The following is a 20,863-nucleotide window of genomic DNA, read 5'->3' on the forward strand; positions in this document are numbered from 1 at the left end:
GCCGGGGAGGGGGGGGGACGGGACGGGACCCCCCCCGCCAGCTGGGAGACACCCCCTGCCCCCGCAGGCGGAGGTGGGCGGGGGGGAGGTGGGGGGGGGGGGGGGGGATGTGTCTGGCTGTTGGGGGCCCCCCCCCGCCTGTGGCCAAGCGGCTGGGTTGGTTTTTTGGGCGTGGGTTGGGTTGGATTGTGTTTTGGTGTTTGTTTTGTTTTTTTTTTCTTTTTTTTTTTTTTTTTGTTTGTTTTCCTCGTCGTTTTGGCTTTTTTTGTTGGGTTTTTTGGTTTTTGTTTTTTTTGTCTTTTTGTTTTCTGCAAACACAGGCACTGGACGTGGAGGGCGGGGGGGGGGGGTGAGGAGCAGGGGCCAGGGTGGAGGGGTCGTGGGGTGGGGGGGACGGGGTTTGGGGCGGGGGGGGTGGGGGGGGGACAGGCATGCGGACGCGTGCTTCGGGGCCGCAGCTCCGGCTGCCAGCTCGGCTCCCATCGCCATCGCCATCGGGCTGGAACCAGGACAGCCACCGCCAGCTCTGCGGGGACGGGACGCCGGTGAGGCGGAACCGCGGCACCCCGGCCGCCCTCCCCTCCCCTCCCCGTCGCCCCCATCCCGCCCTCACCTTCACTGGAGTGGGGCGACGGGGGCCCCCGACCCGTGGAAGTGGACGTTCTGCCACTTGCCGTCGCGACGGTGCCACACGCGGGTCTCCTCGGACTGGCTGGTGCGGGGCCGGCCCTGGGCGTCGATGTACTGGGTGAGGCGGATGTAGGCGATGCAGGCGGCGTCCTCCCCGATGACATGGACGTGGGGGTTCAGGATGGTCGTGTGGATCGGCTTGTTGTTCTTGGAGAGCACTGCGGGCGGGGGGGGGGCGGCCATCAGTGGGCAGCGGGGGGTGGGCAGGCGGGAGGGATGCGGGGCAGGGAGGGGTGGATGGAGAGGCAGGATGGGCAGGGAGGGGGCGGGCAGGGTGAGGGCAGGGGGTGGGCAGGGCACTGACAGGGGGCGGGCAGGGGGTGGGCAGGGGGCAGGGAGGGGACTGACAGGGTGCAGGCAGGGTGAGGGCAGGGGGCAGGCAGGGCACTGACAGGGTGCAGGCAGGGGGTGGGCAGGGGGCAGGGAGGGCACTGACAGGGTGCAGGCAGGGTGAGGGCAGCGGGCAGGGGGCAGGGGGCGGGCAGGGCACGGACAGGGGGCGGGCAGGGCCGGGCACTCACAGTTCTCGAAGTAGAAGCGGTGGAAGTCCATGCCCTCCACCAGGTTGCCCAGGGCCTCGGGCTCGAAGGAGGTGAGTCCCGGGTCGCAGATCTTCCTGCAAGGCGGAGGGTCAGCAGCGGCCCCGCCCTGCCCTGCCCCGCCCCACCCGGCCACACCCACCCGGCCCCGCCCCACCTGCGGGCCCCCACTCACGCATAAGCCTCGAAGTCTCCATTGTTGACGGCCTCGATGAGCTGCTCCGTGATCTTGATGATCTCCTGCTTGCGGGCTGGGGGGGGGACACACACACGATGGACACTGTCACCGCCCTGTCCCTGTCTCCGTCCCTGCACTGGGGTCCCTGGGATGGAGTGGGGGGGGGGGACACGGACACACTGGAGGTGGTGGCGGGAGGGGGCTGGGTGGGAGAGGGACGGACAGGTGCCATGGGGATGGGTGGATGGGCTGTTGGGATGGACATGGAGAAGGGACACATGGGAGGGGAACCATGGGGACAGCCCGACCATGGGGACAGAGATGGACTATGGGGACAGACACATGGACCATGGGGACAGACACAGGGACCACGGGGACAGCCCGACCATGGGGACAGCCAGACTGACCCTGGGGACAGACGACGGGGACAGACTGACCCTGGGGACAGCCTATGGGGACAGCCAGACTGACCCTGGGGACAGGCACAGGGGCCTCCGCACAGCCAGGGCCCCGCAGCTCTGCCATACCAGTAGCAGCATCCCCATGGCCCAGGCGTCTTGTGCCCTCCCAGCATGTCCCAGTGCTCCCCAGTGCTGTCCCAGTGCCAGCTCAGCACGTCCCAGTCCCAATACAGCCAGTTCCGTACCAGTGGCTACCAGTACCACAGTGGCACTGTGGCTCCGTGCCATTCCGGTGCATCCCAGTACCATCCCAGTGTATTGCAATGGATCCCAGTTCCATGCAAGCGCATCACAGTACATCCCAGTGCAATCCTGTTGCACCTCAGTGCTGCGCCAGTGCGCTCCGATACATCCCAGTTCCATCCCAGTGCAATCCTTCTGCATCCTGGGGACACCCCAGTACCACTCCAGTGCATCCCACTACACCCCAGTTTACACCAGTACATCTCAGGGCCATCCCAGTGCATTTCAGTGCAACCCAGTGGCAGCCTCCTCTGTCCCAGTGCTATTCCAAGCATTCCGGCTCACCCCAGTTCCATCCCAGTGCATCCCAGAGCATTCCAGTGCCTTCCTATTGTATCCCAGTGTCCCATGCCCTTCCAGTGCATTCCAGTTCACCCTAGCTCCATCCCAGTGCATCCCAGTGTCATGCTGTTGAATTCCACGGTGTCCCAGTGAACCTCAGTGCAATCCCAGTGTGTTCCAGCATCATTCCAATGGGCCCACTCCACTACATCCCAGTGCTACATTTCATCCTGATGCCACACCACTGCATCCCTGTGCCACTCCAGCGCATTCCAATGCAGCCCAGTTCCATTCCAGTATGTCCCAGCGCTATTCCGGAGTATATCATTACACTCCAGTTTGTCCCAATGCATCCCAGTGATGCCCCACTGAATCTAAGTGCCAATCTACTACGTCCCAGTGGTATTCCAGTGCATCCCAATACATCCCAGTTCCTTTCCAGCGCATTGTGGTACCATCTTATTGCTTCCCAGTCCCTTCCAGTACGATTCTCGTGGCTTCCAGCACATCCCAGTGCCGTTCAGATGCATCTCGGTGCCACTGCACTATATCCCAGTGTGTTCCAGTGGATCTCAGTGCCACCCCAGCGCGTCCCAGTGTTTCCCAGTGCATTCCAGTGCTATTCTGGTGCATTACAACACAGACCAGTTCCACCCCAGTGCATCCCAGCGCCAACCCATTGTATCGTAGCACATCCCAGTGCCACTCCAGTGCATTCCAATACAGACCCGTTCCACCGCAGTATGTCCCAACGCTATTCCAGAGCATATCATTACACTCCAGTTTGTTCCAGTGCATCCCAGTGACATCCCAATGCCATTCTGCTTTGTCCCAGTGCTGTGCCAGCGCATCCCAATAACCCCAGTGCAGCCTAGTTCTACCCAGTGCATCCCACTGCCATTCCAGCACATCCCAATTCATCTTGGTACCATCCCACTGTGACCCAGCGTCATTCCAGTACATCTCAGTGCCATCCCAGTGCACCTCGGTGCCATCCCAGTGTCCCCGTGCCATTGCAGTGCATACAGAGCCATCCCAGTTCCACCCCAGTTCACTCCAATGCATCCTAATGCCATCCCAGTGCACCCCAGTGCCATTACTGTGCATCCCAATCCATTGCGCTGCCATCCCAGTGCAGCCCAATACATCCCAGTGCATGCCAGCACCCTTCCAGCGCATCCCAGCTCCACCCCAGTGCCATCTCAGTGCATTCCAGTGCAACCCAGTGCATCCTGGTGCCACCCCAGTGCATCCCAGCTCCATCCCAGTGCCATCTCAGTGCATCCCAAGGCATCCTGGTGTCATCCCACTGTATCCCAGCACCATCCCAGTGCACCCCAGCACCTTCCCAGTTGCATTCCAGCATCCTCCCAGTGCATCCCAGCATCCTCCCAGTGCATCCCAGAGCCGTCAAATTGCATCCCGGCTCCACCTCACAAGCTGCATCCCAGCTCCGCCTCCGTTCTGGTGTATTCCAGCACCCTCACAGCGCATCCCAGTGCCGTCCCAGTGCCAGCTCCACTTCAGCGCAATCTCAGTGCATTCCAGTGCATCCTGATGCCACCCCAGTGCCATCCCACTGCACCCCAGCTCCATCCCAGTGCATTCCAGCGCACCCCAGTGCTGTGCCAGAGCATCCCAGTGCTGTCAAACAGCATCCTGGCACCATCCCAGTGCGCCCCAGCTCCATCCTAGGGCATTCCAGCGCCTTCCCAGTGCATCCCTTCCCCGCAGCCCTCCCGCATCCCTGTCACCTTTTGTGTCCTCGTCCTCGATGGTTGGTGTTGGTGCTATCGGACGACTCCTGCCAGCGGGACGGCGGCGGTGCAGGGGGAGAGACACAAACAGAGGGGGTCAGAATCGGGCCCAGCTGGGAGTTGGTGGGGGGATGAGCCCGGCTGGGGCTCGTCAGGACCCCGGCGATGCCGGATGCCGCAGCGGCGGGGGGGGGACGGGACCCCCTCGTCGTCACCGTGCCCCGTGCGCGCTCCTCATCCGCTCCAGCGCCACGTCAGCCCCCTCCCTGCCCCGCGCCATGGCTGATGCTGGGGGGGGAGATGGAGGCGGAAAGCGGGGGCCCCAAACGGACCCCGGGGGCTAACGAACGCGGGCGAGGCGAGAAGGGAAGAGAGGCAGCAATACCTTTATGCCGTCCGCGGGGTTATGAATTACAGTAGTTTGAGGCTCCTACGGGAGAAGGGAGAGAGACAGAGGCGGGGGGGGTGGGGGGGGGGGGGGGGGGGGTGGGGGAGGAAGCGAGAGCCCGGGGGGGACACAACGGAGTGGGGGGGATGACGGAGCGAGCGGCACGCGGACGGGGGCGAAGAGAGACCCAGACCGGATTCGGGGAGGGGCAGAGGGGGGAGAGAAGCAGAGAGTCATTAGTCCAGCGAAAGCCCAAATGGTTTAATTCACAGAAAGACGGGAGGGGGGGGCGGGGAAGAAGGGAAAGAGCAGGGTTGTGGGGGGAGAGACGCAGAGAGACGGCGAGGAAAAGCCGGCTGGGGTTGCGGAGGGCAGCCCCGTGCCCGTATCCTGCACTGGCTGCGCCGGCCGGGCATCCCTCTGCCCGGGTGCTCTACTCACCGTGCCAGCTGAGCATCCCTCTGCCCGTGTCCCGCACCGGCTGCACCGGCCGGGCATCCCCCTGCCCGTACCCGACACTTGCCGCGCGGGCTGGACACCCCTTCACCCGTACCCTGCGCTCACGGGTACCAGCCGGGCATCCCCCCGCGCCCGTCTCCTGGCTGCGCTGGCCAGGCACCATCCTGCCGTATCCTGCGCTTACCGTTACCGGCGCGGTGTCCCCATGCCCGTACCCCCGCGCTCGCCATGCCGGCTGGGCCTCCCTTTGCCCGTATCCCGCGCTGCCGGAACCAGCTCGAGATGCTCGTGCCCGCGTCCTGCGCCCGCCGTGCCGGCCAGGCACCCCCGTGCCTGTACCCTGCACCCCCTGTGCCGGCTGGGTGCCCCCGTGCCCGCATCCTGCGCCCACCTTGCCGTCCACGTTGCCGGGGCGGCCCCGCGTCCTGTGCCCGCCGTGCCGGCCAGGCAGCCCCTGTCGTACCCTGCACTTACCTCAGGGTCCTGCTCAGCATCCCCAACCCTGCGCCTGCACCCTGCACCCACCTCTTCATCCCCACGGCGGGGGCACCTCACGGTCGTACCCTGCACCCACCTCTTCATCCCCACGGCGGGGGCACCTCACGGTCGTACCCTGCACCCACCTCTTCGTCCCCACGGTGGGGGGCACCTCACGGTTTGTACCCTGCACTCACTTCGCTGTCCCCATGGCCGGGGCGGCACCTCACGGTTGTACCCTGCACTCACTTCGCTGTCCCCATGGCCGGGGCCACCCCATGGTCGTACCCTGCACCCACCTCTTCGTCCCCACGGCGGGGGCACCTCACGGTCGTACCCTGCACCCACCTCTTCGTCCCCACGGCGGGGGCACCTCACGGTCGTACCCTGCACCCACCTTGCTGTCCACGTCACCGGGGATCCCCTGCCCGCGCCCTGCACCCAGCCTGTCCCCGCCACGGGGCACCCCTGTGCCTGTACCCTCCACCCCCTTCGCTGTCCCCGCGGTGGCACCACCGCCGTGTCCGCAGCCTGCACCCACCTTGCTGTCGTGTCGCGGCACGTCTCCATGCCCACGTCCTCCACCCACCTCACGTCCCGGTGGTGGGGGTACCCCTGTGCCCGTATCCTGCCCCCCCCCTCCGTCCCCCCTCCCTGTGACGCCCCCCCATGCCCACCGACACCAGGGACTGAGGGACAGACAGACAGCTGGACGCGGGGGGGGCGGGGGGGGGGGTGGGGGGGGCGCATGGCGATGGATGGGATGGGCTGGCGGGATGGATCCGGCGAAGGGGGTTGCGGGGGGAGGGGGGCGTTGCGGGGGGGACACACTTACCAGTGCGGCGGGCGGGAGCGTCCCCTTGGGGCTGGTGACGCCAGCGCTGCCTTTGGTGCTGTTGGTCTGGGGCTGGGGAGGACAGAGGGGGGGGCTCAGCGACATGGGGGGGGGCGGCCCCCCCACAGCCCCCTCCACGGCCCCTCACCTTCACGCCATCCGCCTTCTTGTTCAGTAAGCTCTTAGCTGCTGTGGGGGGGGGAGAGAGTGTCAGCGGCCGTCCCCTCCCCTGGGGACAAGGGACACTGTGTGTTATGTGTGTGTCCCCCCCACTGACACCCAGCCCCCACCCCCCACCCCGATGCCCCCCCCCGGCTGCCGGCAGCACCCACCACCCTGGTGCTGGGGGGGAGACACGTGCTGGCAGGGGGTTGTCCCCATCCTGGGGGTGTCCCCAATCTAGGGGGTGTCCCCATCCTAGGGAGGTGCCTCCATCCTGGGGGTGTCCCCATCCTTGGGGGGTTGTCCCCATGCTGGGGGGGCTGTCCCCAAGCTGGGGGTGTCCTCATCCTGGCAGCTGGCCCCATCTGGGGGGTCCCCATCCTTAGGGAGGGGGTGTCCCCATCCTGGGGAACACACACACATGAGCCGGGGGGGGGTCCCCATTCTGATGGCCCCCGCGGCGGGGGGGCAGTGCTGGCTTACCTTGGAGAAATGCAGAGAGGAAAGCGAGAGAGAAAGGGGGGGGGCAGGGGGGGGAGAGAGAGAAATGGGGAGAAAAGGAGGAAAAAGGGAAAAACATAAAAAAAAAACATAAAAAAGATGAGTCGAGTCGGGGGGGGGGGGGCGGGGGGGTGGCCCCCTGTGACCCCCTCCAGTGTCACCCTGCAGGGGGACGAGGACGGGGGAGAAAAAAAAATCTGTCACTGCTATCGAGACCTCTGGCCGGTCAGGGGGGGAAATTGGGACCTGGCGGGGGGGGGGCAAGTGGCTGGGGGGGGGTGGCGGGGTTGTCACCTCGAGCATCCTCGCTGCTCCTCCAGGCCCAGGGATCCCCCCCCCGCGCCGCACCACCGGGCTGGGGGGGGGGGGGGTGCCTGTGTGGTGACAAGTCCGGTGACAGCAGGGTGGCACGGAGCAGCACCCAATGGGGGATGGGGGGTGGGGGGGGGGGGTTGGGGAGGCAGGCAGGGGGGCAGGGGACACCCCCGCTCCACCCCCCACCCCCCCCCCAGCGGACCCATGTCCCCATGGGGGTCTCTGGCGGGGTGTCCCCAAGGGTCCCGGTCCCTCCTCCGAACGCAGGCGGGCGCTGAGAGGTGGGGGTTTAAACCAGAGCCGAATTGGGGGGGGCCGGGGGAGGACCCCGGCGTGGGGGGGGGTGGGTGGGACGGGGCAGCTGTAGCCCTTTTCGGGGGCCGGGGGGGGGCACGGTTTAAAACCCGCCGAGTGTTTCGCGGCGCCACGAACACCGGCTGCAGCTCTCAGGAAGCCATGCTTGGGGGGGGGGGGGGGGGGGGACAGGCGTGCGGGGCTGGGGGGGGCACATGCAGGGGGGCGGCGTGCGGGGGACACGCACACACACACAAGGGGGGACGTGGGGGGGGACGCGGGGCATGCGGCCAGTAGTTTGCCCCCCCCGCATGCACCGGCGTGCCCCCCCTGTGTGCGGGTGGGTGGGGGGGGGGGCAGTGCTGTGGGGTGGGAGCAATGGGGGGGGGGGGGCGGGGCGGAAAACACCCTAAAATTATCGCACAATCACCCCCAGCTCCCCATTGCTGACCCAGGCGGGGGCCCCTGGAGGGGTCCCATGGGGGTGCCACCACCATGTGTGCCCCCCCCCCCGCCAGGAACCACCAGCCCAGAGCAGGGCACGAGCACCCAAGCAGGCCCCCCGGGATGGGGGGGGGCAAGCGCTGCCGGAGGTGGTTGGGGGGGTGGCACAGAGACACACACCCCCCCCCCCCCCGGGACCAGCCACGGGGGTGACAGCAGCGGGGGGGGGAGGAAGAGTGGCATCTCTCGATCCCTGTGGGGAGGGGGAGAGGTGGGGGGGTGGGGAAGGGGGGGGTCAGTGCGGCGGGGGCGGGGGGGGGCCATGCATGCGCTCCGATTTCCGAGGAGGGCACCCGAAACCCGTTGGGGGGAGGAAGAGGATGGTTGGGGGGGACATGGGGACTGGAGGGTGAGGGGTGGGTGACACACACAGAAACCAAGCGGGGCCAGGGGAGAAGGGGGGCGGGGGGGGGGGGGGGGCCCGGGGGGGGCCCTTTGCGGACGCGTCTACCTTGTTCCACCAGCCCCAGGGGGGCCCCGGCGGCGGCCGCCGACATGGTCGGAGGAGCGGTGGTCTGTCTGCCCACTGCGGGCAGGAGAGAGAGAGAGCAGAGAGAGAGGGAGCAGAGCTCCTGTTAGGGACGGCCGGGGGGGGGGCGGGGGGGGGGGGGGAACGGTGCTGCAGCCAGGACCCCCACCTTCCCATCCCCCCCCCCCAAACAAACCCTGGGGTGCCCATCACCCCGGCCTCAGGCCTGGAAGGGGCTGGCGCTGCTCCGTTGTCGTTCGTCCCACCCTCCCCCCCAACCCATCCCCCCCCCCCCCGTGTCACCCCCCACCCCCCCACCCCCACCAGAGTGGGGCTGGGAGGCAGGGGGGGGGACACAGGGACCGGGCACTACCTGCTGCTGTGTGCGTGGGGCCGGGGGGGGCCGGATCCTGCCCCCCCCCCTTGGCTAACACATGCCCCCGTCCTCGCCAACAGGGGAAAAAAGGGGGGGGGGGATAAAGAGGCGGGGTGGGGGGGGGGAGAAAGAGAGAAAGACAGCGACAGAGAGAGGGGGGAGGGGGGCACTGGCCTCGGCGGGGGCTGTGGGCAGGGGGGCTGTGGCCCCCTGGCCCCCCCCAGCCAGCAGGAGACCCCCCTTACCTGAGAAGTTCCTGGTGGCCAACATGGTGGTGAGGATGGCGCCCTGCAAGAGCGGGGGGGGGCAGGGTGAGGCCCTGGGCTTGGGGGGTGCAGGACAGGGTGGGGGATGGGACGGTGGGGGGAGCCGTGTCACGGTGTGATGCGCCAGGCAGGGCACGTGGTGACGATGGCACAGGGTGACACACCGGGCAGGGGCAGGATGGCACCGTCCTGCCCCGGGTACCACTGGGATGGGACCGTGGGCCGTGGCAAAGCACCGGGCATGGCTGGGATGACACCGGGCACGGCCGGCGTGACACCACGCCACACCGGGGCATGGCCAGGATGACACCAGGCATGGCCGGCAGGACACCGTGCCACACCGGGGCATGGCCGGGATGACACCAGGCATGGCCGGCATGACACCGTGCCACAGCGGGCATGGCCGGGATGACACCAGGCACGGCTGGGATGACACCGTGCCACACCGGGCATGGCCGGCGATGGGACCACGGCACCACTGGGATGAGACTGTGCCCGGTGGGAAAGCGCCGGGGGGCTGCCTGGATGGGACCACGCCGGGCAGGGAAGCACCAGGCACGGTCAGGACGGGACCGTTGGGGTGGCTGGGACAGGACCACGCTCCACTGGGCGCTGCCAGGATGCGGCCCGCACCGCTGGGGGCATGGCTGAGGTGGGACAGTGGCCCATGGGAACAGTCCCGGGACGGGCAGGGTGGTACTGAGCCCGGGGGGGGGACACGGGGACACCGGGCATGGCCAGGGCCGGGCGCAGCCCCCGCTCCTCCCTGGGGATCTCACCTTGAGCTTCCTCCGGGCGTTGAATTTTTTCAGACACTCTACCGTCTCCTGCCTGTGCATCATGGAGGCCACGGTGGAGCGTTGCTGCGTGGACAGGAGGGTCAGCAGAGGCACTGGTAGCCACCGGGGGCGGGGGGACACGACACACTGGCGACACGCTGGGGGTTGAGGGGCGGGGGGGGACAGCACTTACGCAGACCCACGGGTGCTTGAGGGCTTCGTGGGCTGTGATGCGCTTGGCGGGGTTGATGGTCAGCATCTGGTTGATGAGGTTTTTCGCTTCAGGGGTGACCGTGTCCCATTCGGGTGAAGGGAACTGCAGGGGGGGGACAACACAGGGACATGGCAGGGCGACAGCTGGAGAGGGGCAGCCCCACGGAGCCTGCGTCCCTCCACCTCCCCACGTGTCCTCAAAGCCATCCCACAGGCTCTGCCTGGTGGTGATTAGCTGTAGTGTCCCTCAGTAGGTTCCAGAGTGAACGGGCTGGCCAGCCACAGCGCGGGGGGGGCGTGCCTGGCACCGGGACTTACGTCGTAGGCACCGGCCTTGATCTGTTGGTAGAGTTTGTGCTGGTCCTCGTCCCAAAACGGCGGGTAGCCCACCAGCAAGATGTACAGGATGACACCTGGGCAAGGGAGAGCCAGGTCAGGGCAGGGAGGGACGGGGACGCTCGGCCTCCCCATGGCTCCCTCCAGCCCTGCCCAGGGACAGCGGGGTCCCCAGGACGGCCTGTCCCCACGCCAGCCTCCCCAGTGCTGCCAGGTGGCACTGTCCCCCACGGAGCACCCTCCCACCTGGGAGAGCATGGCACCACCCAGGCACGATGGCCACGGGATGAGGACAGGGTGGGGACAAGGTGGGACCGGGATGGGGACAGGATGGGGAGTGCGATGGGACCAGGGTGGGAGCAGGATGAAGGGGATGGAACAGGGATGGGGACAAGGACGGGACCAGAGTGGGACCAGGATGGGGACAGGAGTGGGATTTGACCAGGATGAAGGAGACAGGACCAGGATGGGGACAGGGATGAGACCAGGAGGAGGACTGGGACAGGAACTGGGATGGGAGCGGGATGGAACTGGGGTGGGGATGAGGATGAGACTGGGATGGGAGTGGTATGGGACTAGGAAGGAGCCAGGAAGGGGAGAGGACGGGAGGGAGATGGGGATCGGGATGGGAGCGGGAAGGGGACAGGCGGGACGGACTCACCGCATGCCCAGATGTCCACGGGTTTGCCGTAGGCCTCTTTGCGCAGGACTTCGGGGGAGAGGTAGCCAGGCGTGCCCGCGAAGCCTGCCACCGAGAGCGGCAGGAGCCGACTGAGCCGCGCGGGCACGGGGCAGGGGCAGGGACAGGGCGGGCACGGGGCAGGACGCGGTGGGCACGGGACTGGGGAACGGGCACGGGCTTGACACGGGGTAGAGTCATCGTGGGCAGGGGGGGATGCAGTGGGCACGCTGCAAGGGCACGGCAGGCATGGGACAGGGCAGGCACGCGGTGGGCACGGGGGGGACGTGGCAGGGACAGGGCAGGGACATGGCGGGGACGTGGTGAGCACAGCGCAGGGACGCGGTGGGCACGGGGGGACGCGGCGGGGACAGGGCAGGGACATGGCGGGCAGGGGGGGACGTGGTGGGCACAGCGCAGGGACGCGGTGGGCACAGGGCAGGGAGAGAGTGGACACGGGGGGACGCGGGGGGCAGGATGCTGCGGGCATGGCCGTGGTGGGGCAGGGGCAGACCCTGGCGGGCAGGGGACGGGGACGCGGGGGTCAGGGGACGGGGACGCGGGGAGGCGGTGGCACTCACCGAACCACGCCTGCTGGTCCCCCTGCACCTCGATGGCGAGGCCGAAGTCGGCCAGCTTCACGGCCGCCCCTTTGCACTTGCTGGCCAGGAGCAGGTTCTCGGGCTGGCGCGGGCAGGGACAGGAGGGACCGGGGAAGGGGGTGGCGGGGGGGGGGGGACGGACACAGAGGGGACGTTGCAGCCGCCCCCCCAAGGAGGAGGGGGGGGGGGGCCCGCCCCACCGCCAGCCCCAGCTCGGCGTCACCCCGCATCCCCCCAGCCCCAACGGGGAGGACGTGGGGGGCGATGCGGGGTGGGGGGGGGGGCACCATGAACACCCAACTCGAGGCAGGAGGGTGCCATGACTGGGGGGGGGGAGGGGGATTGGTCACACACACCCCCGGAAAGGGGAGATGGCAGCTGGGGGTCCTCAGAGCAGAGGGGACCCCCCCAGCCAGGGGAAGCTGACACCCTCCCCCCCCCCCCTCCCCAGGATCCACGGAGCCAGGCCCCTCCCCACCACCCCCCCGGAAGCTGTGGACCCCCAAAGCGTGGCGGGGAAGCCCCCCCCCCGTGCAGAGGGACGGACGGAGGGGACGCACTCACCTTGAGGTCCCTGTGGACGACCCCCATTTGGTGACAGTGGAGGACGGCCTCCAGGATCTGCTGGATGCAGTGGCTGCGTGCAAACATCGGGGGGGACGGGGGGGTCAGGGGCACGCTGCCCCCCCGCCCCACCACCTCCCACATCCCTCCCTAAGCTGTGGGCACCCGGCACCCGCACCCCCCCCAAACCAGCCCCCTGCCAGCCCCCTGGGGGGGGGACACGCTGTGAGAACAAGGGGTGATCTTGTAGTGGGGGGGTGCTGGGCTCGGCAACGCCTGTGCCCCCGCCTTGCCGGGGGGGGGGGATGTCACTGCCTGAGGGGTCACTGAGTGGAGGTTCCCCCCTGGGTTGTCACCTCTGGGGGGTCACTGCCTGGGGTGGGGGGGGGGGTTGTCACTGCCTGGGGACTCACCGCTTGTGGGTGTCACCTCTGGAGAGCCACCCCTGGGGGGCGGCGGGGGGGGGACGACAGGTCACTGCCTGGGGGTCACCCCTGGGTGCCCGTCAGGGAGTGCCCCCATCTTGGCATGGAACCACGGGGGTCACCCTAACGGTGCTGCTGTGCCCCCCCCCCCCCGCCTATGGGGACCCCCCCCCCTCAGCCCTGCTGCCGCCCAGACGCCGGGGTCCCCCAGACAGACTCACGGGGGGGGGGGACGGGCACGGGGGGGGGGTGCGGGGAGGGCGGATGGAGACGAGACAAGAAAGAAAGAGGGAAGGAGCGGGAGGATGAGAGGCTGAAATGGGGGTGAAGGTGGGGGGGGGGGGCCCGCCTGGCTGGGGTGCTGGGGGGTGGGGGGCAACCTCCCTGCAAGGGCGGGGGGGGGGGCAAAAAAAGTGAAGGGGGGGCAGAAAAAGGAGGGAGGAGAGAGCCCCAAAGTGGGGTCCCGGTGAGGGGAGCGGGGGGGCCGGGAAGCGGGATGCTCCGGCGGGTGGGGGCAGCGCGGGGGGCACGGCCCCCCCGGCCCCCCCCCCCGTTATACTGACCTGCGGCTCCCTCTGCACAGGGGCAAAGTGATGGGTGGGAGAAACGCGTGCTAATAGCTCATGGACACAGTGACTGCAAAACAAAACGGGGGGCGGGGGGGGCGGGGGGGGAGTAGGTGGGGGGGGGCGGGATGGGGTAAAAGGGGGTGGGAGGGGGGCAGGACGGTCGGAGGGCGTGGGGGGGGGCAGGATGGAAATAAAGTGGTGAGGGGCAAGATGGAGGGGTGGGGGGCAGGAGAGGGGACAGGGGGTGGGGTGGGGGGGCGGGATGGGGATAAAGGGGTGGGGGGGCAGGATGTGGGGCAGGGGGTGGGGGAGAGGATGGGGATAAAGTGGGGGGGGTAGGATAGGGATAAAGGGGTGGGGGGGGCAGGATGTGGGGCAGAGGGTGGGGGAGAGGATGGGGATAAAGGGGTGGGAGTGGGGGGCAGGATGGGGGGGGGGCAGAGAGGGGGCGTGATGGGGAGGAATGGGATGGAAAGGGGGAGGCCGGGGGGGCAGGAGGGGGCAGGTGGGGGGCAGAAGGGTGGTGGGGGGGGCAGGAAGGCAAGTAGGGGGCAGGTGGGGGGGCAGGAGGCAAAACACAGGGAAGGGGGTGCCGGGGGGGGGCAGCGAGCGGAGGGGCAGCGGTGGGACAGACGGACACGCGGACGGACACACGGACACGCACAGAGCCCGAGCAACGCGTGATGGGAGACGGGGGGGGGACGGGGGGGACGGGGGGGGGACAGGGGATGGGGACGGACGGAGTGGGGAGGGGGCACGGGGGGGGCGGGGGGGGGACAGGGAGGGGGCGGAGATGGGGGGAACGAGAGAGGGGGGAGAAACAATGTTGTGAAAGCCCAGAGACCACGGGGACAGGCACACGGTGGGCACACAGGGCACTGGGGGTGGCACCGGCACGGGGGGGGGGGGGCCCGGGGGGCCCCTCCCCCGCCACCAGCCCCCCCTCCCCTCCAGCACATGTCATGACAGCACCAGGCCTCAGCGGTGTGGGGGGGGGGAGCACGGGGCGGGGGTGGTGGGACGTTGTGGGGTGGGGGGGGGCCCCACTGAGCACCCGGCAGCGGGATGGAGCCGGTGGTGGGGGCGGGGGGGTGCCACGGTAATGGTGGGGGCACCGCTCCACCCGCTGGGTGCCCCCCCCCGCCTCTGCCTGCCTTGCTGGAGCTGCCCCATCCCTGCAGCCCCCGGGCCCGGGGGGGGTGGGGGGGGTGGCGGGGTGCCACTGGGGGGAATCCAGGGGGGGTTTGGCGGGGGGGGGAGGGGGGGGGCGGGGGCTCACCTGGCATCAGCTTCACTGTAGTACTCCCGCGCCACGATGTCCTCGAAGAGCTCGCCGCCGGTCACCCTGCAACGCAGCCGGGCCACCGCGTCACCCTGGGACCCCCCCGCGTCCAGGCGCCCCCATCCCCCGGCACCTCCCGACAGCCACCCCCCACCGACACCCCCCCACCCCCCCCCCAGCGACACTCACAGGTCAAAGACGAGGTAATGGAAACCCTCCTCCGAGATGCTGTCGTGGAGCCGCACTGCGGGGACGGGGACGGGGACGGGGACAGGCTCAGCCCTGGGAGCCCCCAGCCCCCAGGCAGCCCCCACGCGTGGCACACGCGCGTCTGTGTCACACACAGCCCTCACACCCGCACCCGGCCCGGCCCCAGGGGGACACCCTGCCCGTCCCAATGGTGGCACCAAGCAGGACCTCAAGGGTGGGACCCACTATGTCCCCAGGGTGGCACCCAACATGGCCCTGGGTGGCGTCGGCACACCCCCCACGGTGGCACCTGGCACGTCCCAGGGCTGACACCCAGCAGATCGCTGGGATGGCACCCAGCAGGACCCCACCTGTTCCCAGGGTGGCACATCCCCATGGTGGCACCCAGCGTGTCCCCAAGGTGGCACCCAGCGTGTCCCTGGGCTAGCACCGAGCAGGACACCATGGATGAGACTCCCCCACACGTCCCCAGGTGGGCACTCGGCATATCCCAGGGTGGCACCCAGCCTGTCCCCATGCTGGCACCCCGCACGCCCCCGCGGTGTCCCCAGTGTGTCCCGGGCCAGGTGCCACTCACCGATGTTGGAGTGCTTCAGCAGCCGGCAGATGCGGGCCTCCCGCTCCAGCTTCTGGTGGTCTGGGGGGACAGGGCTCAGCCAGGGCCACCCTCTGTCCCCACCCTGGGACACCCCACCTGCCCCACAGGGGTCACCCGTTCCCGTCCCCGTCCCCGGCTGGAGGAACCCGCGGGTGCCCACGTGTGAGCACGCGCGGCTCTGGGGGGCGTGCGCACGCGCGCGTAGGTGTGCACATGGGTGCAGGTGTGTGTGACGGTGTACACGTGTGGGGACCGAGCATGTGTGCACCGACCGGTGTGCGGGTGCGCGCGTCGGGGTGTGCACGTGCGCAGACGTGCCGGTGCGGGCAGGTTTGCACGTTGGGCGCGAGGGTGCGCGGGCGTGCACAGGCGCGCGGGGCTGCGCGCCTTCGTGTGTGGACGTCCGCGCGTGCGGCTGTGCAGGTACGGAGGTGTGCGCACGCGCGCGGGCAGGCGGGCAAGCGTGTGCGGCTGTACCTGTGTGTGACTGTGCACGTGTGTGCAGTTGTGTGCGCATCGCGGGCGTGGGGTGTGGTCACCCATGGACGCGTGGCGCGGGGTGCTACAAGTGCCTGTAGCTGTGCCTGGGCGCGGCCGTACCCCCAAGTGCCCGCGCGCGCGGCGGTACCTGCGTGTGCAGCTGTGCCCGCGCGCGTGGGCGCGCCTGGGTGTGCCCGGCACGTGTGCGCTTGTGTGCCCGTGTTTTGCCACCGTACAAGCGTGCGGCTGTGCCCGCCCGCGTGTGTACTGGGGCGCATGCGGCGGCGTGGCCGTACCTGTGGTGTGCGCACACACGCGTGTGTGGTCGCGATGACACGCAGACAGCTCACACGCTCACACGCACACCCCCCCCCGTGCACGCTGGACTCACACAGAGCAAACACGCGCCACTCACACGCGTGTGCACACACACCCCCACCCCCGGCCAAGGTACACACACGCACGTACACCCCAGTGCACCCCCCACACCCCGTGCAAGCGTATGCTGCCTGCTCACGTGTGTGCACCCCACACCTACACCCCCCCCGCCGCGCACACGCTACTTGGGCGCGACGACCCCCCCCGCTGCGCGCAGCACACACACCCGCTGCTGGGGGGGGCGTGCGCACACCCTGGGACGCACACCCGCTCCGCTCACTCCTGGGCACGCACGCAGCCCCCCGCGTACGCACCGCGCACACGCTGCTGGCCTGTGCGACAGACCCACTGACACAGCACCCCCCCCCCCACTGCTCACGTGTGCGCACACACCCCGCCGTGGACACACACACCCCGCCGTGGACACACACACACACGTGTGCGCACCCCATGAACACACACACCCCCCCATGAACACACGCACACGTGTGCACCCCCCACCCGCCACGAATACACACACTGCACACCCCCCCCCATGAACGCACACACACACACAGGGCTCACACCAGTGCACACACACACACACCTGTGCACACCCCCCCGGCCCCCCCACCCCACGTATGCACGTACACATGTGCGCGCGCGCACACACACACACACACACACACAGCCTGCGCACAGGGGCGCGCGCCCCCAGGGGACACCAGGGGTGCCGCAGGGCACCGGGGGGGACACCCCGGGGGCGAGACCCCGCAGGGCAGCAGCAGGAGGGGCCGGGTCTGCCCCCACTGAGCACCCCCCCGCCCCCAGCTGGCACCCGTCGCCACGGCCATCACGGGCGTCACGGGTGTGATGGGCACCACGGGTGTCACCGTGGGCGGGGGGTCGGCCGGGCTGCGGGGTGGCCCTGGGGGAGGGGGGGGGGGGGTGTCCCGGGGGGGTGTCCTACCTCTGGCAGAGAGCTTTTTGGTGTTGATGATCTTGGCGGCGTACTCATGGCCGGTGCAGAGCTTGACGCAGCGCCGGACCACCGAGAAAGCCCCCCTGGGGAGGGGGACAGGCTCAGCGCCCCCCGCCTGCCTCAGCTCCCCCCCCCCAAAGGGGGGCTCCCACCCGTGACTCAGCACCCGCGGCCGGCCGTGACTCAGCATTGGGGGGGAGGGGGGGGGGTGAACCCCGACACTGGGGGGACCCCGATGGTGCCGGGATGGGGGATGGGGGGGGGGGGGACGCTGAGCCGGGGGGGGTTGTTGGTGGGGTGAGTGTTGGGGGTGCGGAGGGCGGGGGGCAGCATCATGGAGGGGGTCGCGGGAAGGATCCAGCACCGGCAGCCGGTTGCCATGGGGACGGCGGGTGGCCCGGATGGCGGCGGTGGCCATGGTGGCGGCGGCGGTGGTGATGGCGGTGGTGATGGCGGTGGCGGCAGCGGGCACGGGGCCCAGCTGCGGGCACGACGGGACACGGCAGCCCCAGGGACAGGGACAGCGTGGCTGTGCCCATGCAGTGGCACCCGCTCTCCCACGGCCTCTCCGAGGGCCACCACCACCCGTCCCCCTCCCAGCACCAACGTCCCTGCCCTTCCCCTGCCTGGAGGGTCCTGGGGGCAGCGGGTGCCCCCGCTCTGCCCTGGGGGTGGCAGAGGGACCCCTGAGCCAGGCTGGGGACGTGGCAGAGCCCCGTGGCACCCCGGCACTGCCACACTGAGCGTCCCACGGGGGACACATGGGCCCGGGAGGGTGGTGGCCAGGCTGGGCCCCCATGTACCGGGACACTGAGGGCCCCTCGCTGGCCGGGACCATGGGGACCCTGCCGCTGCTGGGGGACAAGGGGGAACCCCCCCCCCCCAACCCAGGGCCTGGCACCCCTCTGCCCTCCCTGTCCCCTCCCCACGTGGCCCCAGGGACAAGGGACACGGTGGGTGACAGCTCCTGCGGGAGGGACGACTGTCCCGGACAGCCCCCACCCCCAGCCAAGATGTGCCTCAGTTTCCCCACCGGCCGGGGGCAGATGTCCCCAAAAATCCCGGCATGGGGGGGGGGGGGGATGACACACGCGCGATGGCTGGCGGGTGACAAGGAGAGATGGGGGGGGGGGGGGAACCGCATTGCCATAGCAACCAGGACGGGCTGGATTTTGGGGAGAGCGAGGGAATAGCCCTGATGGCACCGCATCCCCCCGAAGGGACCACGTCTATGCCTGCAAAATGTCCCCCCCCACCGCGGGGGGGTGGTGTCCCCCCTTCCCTGATGAGGTCTGTCCCCACCTACCCCCTTTCCCCAGTTTTACCCCCCCCCAACCCTGCACGCAGGTCGTGGCGGGGGGGCGGGGGGCAATCTGCCGCCCCATGGCCTTGAGGGCAAATGAGCCCCCACCAAAACAAGCCCCTCCTCAGCTCCCCCCAGCACTCGCTCCCGGGGGGGGGGTCATGCACACGGCGGGCACAGAAGGACCCTGGGGTCTTTAAGGACTCGGGGGGTCCAGAAGGGGGGGGGGGAGCGAATTAGTGGATTTGGGGAGTTATATAAGGCCCAAAGGGGTCTAATGGGGGCTGGCGGGGGGGGGGCTGGAGGATGAGGGGGGTCTGTAACGAACAGAGGGGAGATATGGATGGAGGGGTCTATAGAGATGGGGCGGGGGGGGGCTGGAGAGATGGGGGGATCTCTAGGGGCGAGGGGGAGGCGAGGGGGCCTGGAGGATGGGGGGGGGGTGTCTAAAAGGAGCGGGTGCCCCCAGAGACTCAAGGACGGGCGGGAGGATGAGGGATCCAGGGGGGCGATAAGGACCCCGGCGGGGGGGTGTCCATCAGGATTGAGGGGGTTTGGGAGGTCTATAAGGACCCGCGTGGCTCTAAGGGCTGGGCGGGGGGGGGGTCGGTAAGGGCTTTGGGGGGGGGTCTGGAGGGATGCGGGTCAATAAGGACCGGGGCAGCTATAAGGACCAAGGGGGTCAGGAGAGATTTGGGGGGGGGGGGGTCTGTGAGGATGGGGGGGGGTCTATAGGAGCAAGGGGGACTGTAAGGATTTGGGGGGGGGGGTTTGCAGGAGCCAAGGGTGGCATTGGGAGCGCTGGGGGATCTGTGAGGACTGGGGGGGGGGGGTCAGGAGAGACGGGGGGAGCTGTATAAGGATGGGGGGGTCCATAGGGTCAAGGGTGGCTATAAGGGCTGGGGGGGGTCTATAAGGACTGAGGGGGGGATCCGGGGGGGTTTGGGGGAGGACCGGGATGTCCAGGGCATCCATAAGGACTGCGGGGGGGGGGGGTAGTCAGGAAAAATGGGGGGGGTTGTCTGTAAGGATGGGGAGGTCCTTGGGGAACAAGGGGGCTGCAGGGACTGGGGGGGGGGGGGGTCTGTGGGCACGGAGGGGGACGCGGAGGAACCGGGGGGGGTCGGGGGCTGTAAGGCCCGGGGGTCCCTGCGGTCGGGGCCGGGGAGGGATGCTGGAGGGGGTGGGGGAGCTGGTACCGGCCCGGGGAAGGGGGGGGTATGAAGGGGGGGGTTATGGGGGGGGGCAGGGCCAGTACCGGGGGGAGGGCAGTGCCGGGGGGGGGGGGGGGGGCTGGGCAGGGCCGGTCCCGGTTGCCCCGTCCCGCCGGGGGGGGGGGGGGGGGGAGATGCGTCACGTCTGCACCGAGCGGCGGCCGGAGCCCCCCCCCCCGCCCCCTATTCCGCCCCCCCCCCCCCCGCCGCCCCTCGCCCGGTGCCCGGTGGCCGGTGCCGGCGGCGGCTCTTACTTGCCGATCTCCTCGTAGAGCTGGTACTCGTCGGTGAAGCGGGTGCAGGGCACGGTGGTGGCCATGCTGCCGCCGCGCCGCGCCGCAATGAGCCGCCACCGGCTCCGCTCCGGCTCCGGCTCCGGCTCCGCCTGGCGCGGGGGGGCGGGAGGAGGCGCTGCCGGGCCGGGGGAGGCACCGGCCGGGGGAGGCACCAGCCCGGGACAGCCCCCGCCGCCCCCCACATCCCCCCCCCCCAACCCCGGGGTGGGATCCCCCCCCCCCCGCCCCCTCCCCTCCACCTCCCCCGGGGCACCCGCCCGATCGCCCCCGCAACGCCGGTCCCCACCCGCATCCCCCACCCCGGGGCTGGACCCCTCCGGGACCCCGCGGGGATCCCCCTTTTCCAACGTGTCTCCCCAAAGGTGTCTCCTCCGGGACCCTTTTATCCCAAATCCCCCTCACCCCCCCTCCCCAGGTTGGGGGGGACACACATCCACCCCCCCAAAACGTCCCATATCCAGACACACACACACACCCCCCCCCCCATCCCCGGGATTCCCTCCCCTCGAAATATTCCTGCATCCAGGACCCCTCCCACGGATCCCACATCCCCCCTCACAAAGGAGCCCGAATCCAGGCCCTCTCCCCGGCCCTGAGGACCCACATTCACCCCCCCCAAAAAAAGCCCCATCCCCAGACCCCCTCCCCGGGATCTCACATCCCCACCAAGGCCCCAAATCTACTGCCCCCCCCCTCGATCTTCCCCCCCCGTCCCCCCCAAAAAAGACCCCAGTATCCAGATACCCCCCCTCAAGGAACACACATCCACCCCCTCCAC

The 20,863-nt window shown here is 69.4% G+C and overlaps 1 protein-coding gene across 1 annotated transcript; it reads right to left on the reverse strand.

Annotated features, from left to right (window-relative positions):
- Window positions 1–428: 428 nt before the first annotated feature.
- CAMK2B (calcium/calmodulin dependent protein kinase II beta) lies at window positions 429–20,133 on the reverse strand. Its single transcript, XM_054224944.1, is given in 22 exon segments — window positions 429–526; window positions 614–848; window positions 1,212–1,306; window positions 1,405–1,480; window positions 4,148–4,172; window positions 4,174–4,197; window positions 4,536–4,580; window positions 6,310–6,381; window positions 6,458–6,498; window positions 8,537–8,611; window positions 9,176–9,218; window positions 9,976–10,059; window positions 10,169–10,291; window positions 10,507–10,601; window positions 11,186–11,269; window positions 11,785–11,887; window positions 12,370–12,442; window positions 14,643–14,708; window positions 14,835–14,889; window positions 15,433–15,492; window positions 17,261–17,355; window positions 20,044–20,133. Coding segments are annotated over 21 exon segments (1,632 nt in total). The 5' UTR covers window positions 20,109–20,133; the 3' UTR covers window positions 429–526; window positions 614–615.
- Between the last annotated feature and the right edge of the window lie 730 nt (window positions 20,134–20,863).

The sequence above is a fragment of the Rissa tridactyla genome, chromosome 20, assembly GCF_028500815.1.
Source record: "Rissa tridactyla isolate bRisTri1 chromosome 20, bRisTri1.patW.cur.20221130, whole genome shotgun sequence".
NCBI lineage: Eukaryota > Metazoa > Chordata > Aves > Charadriiformes > Laridae > Rissa > Rissa tridactyla.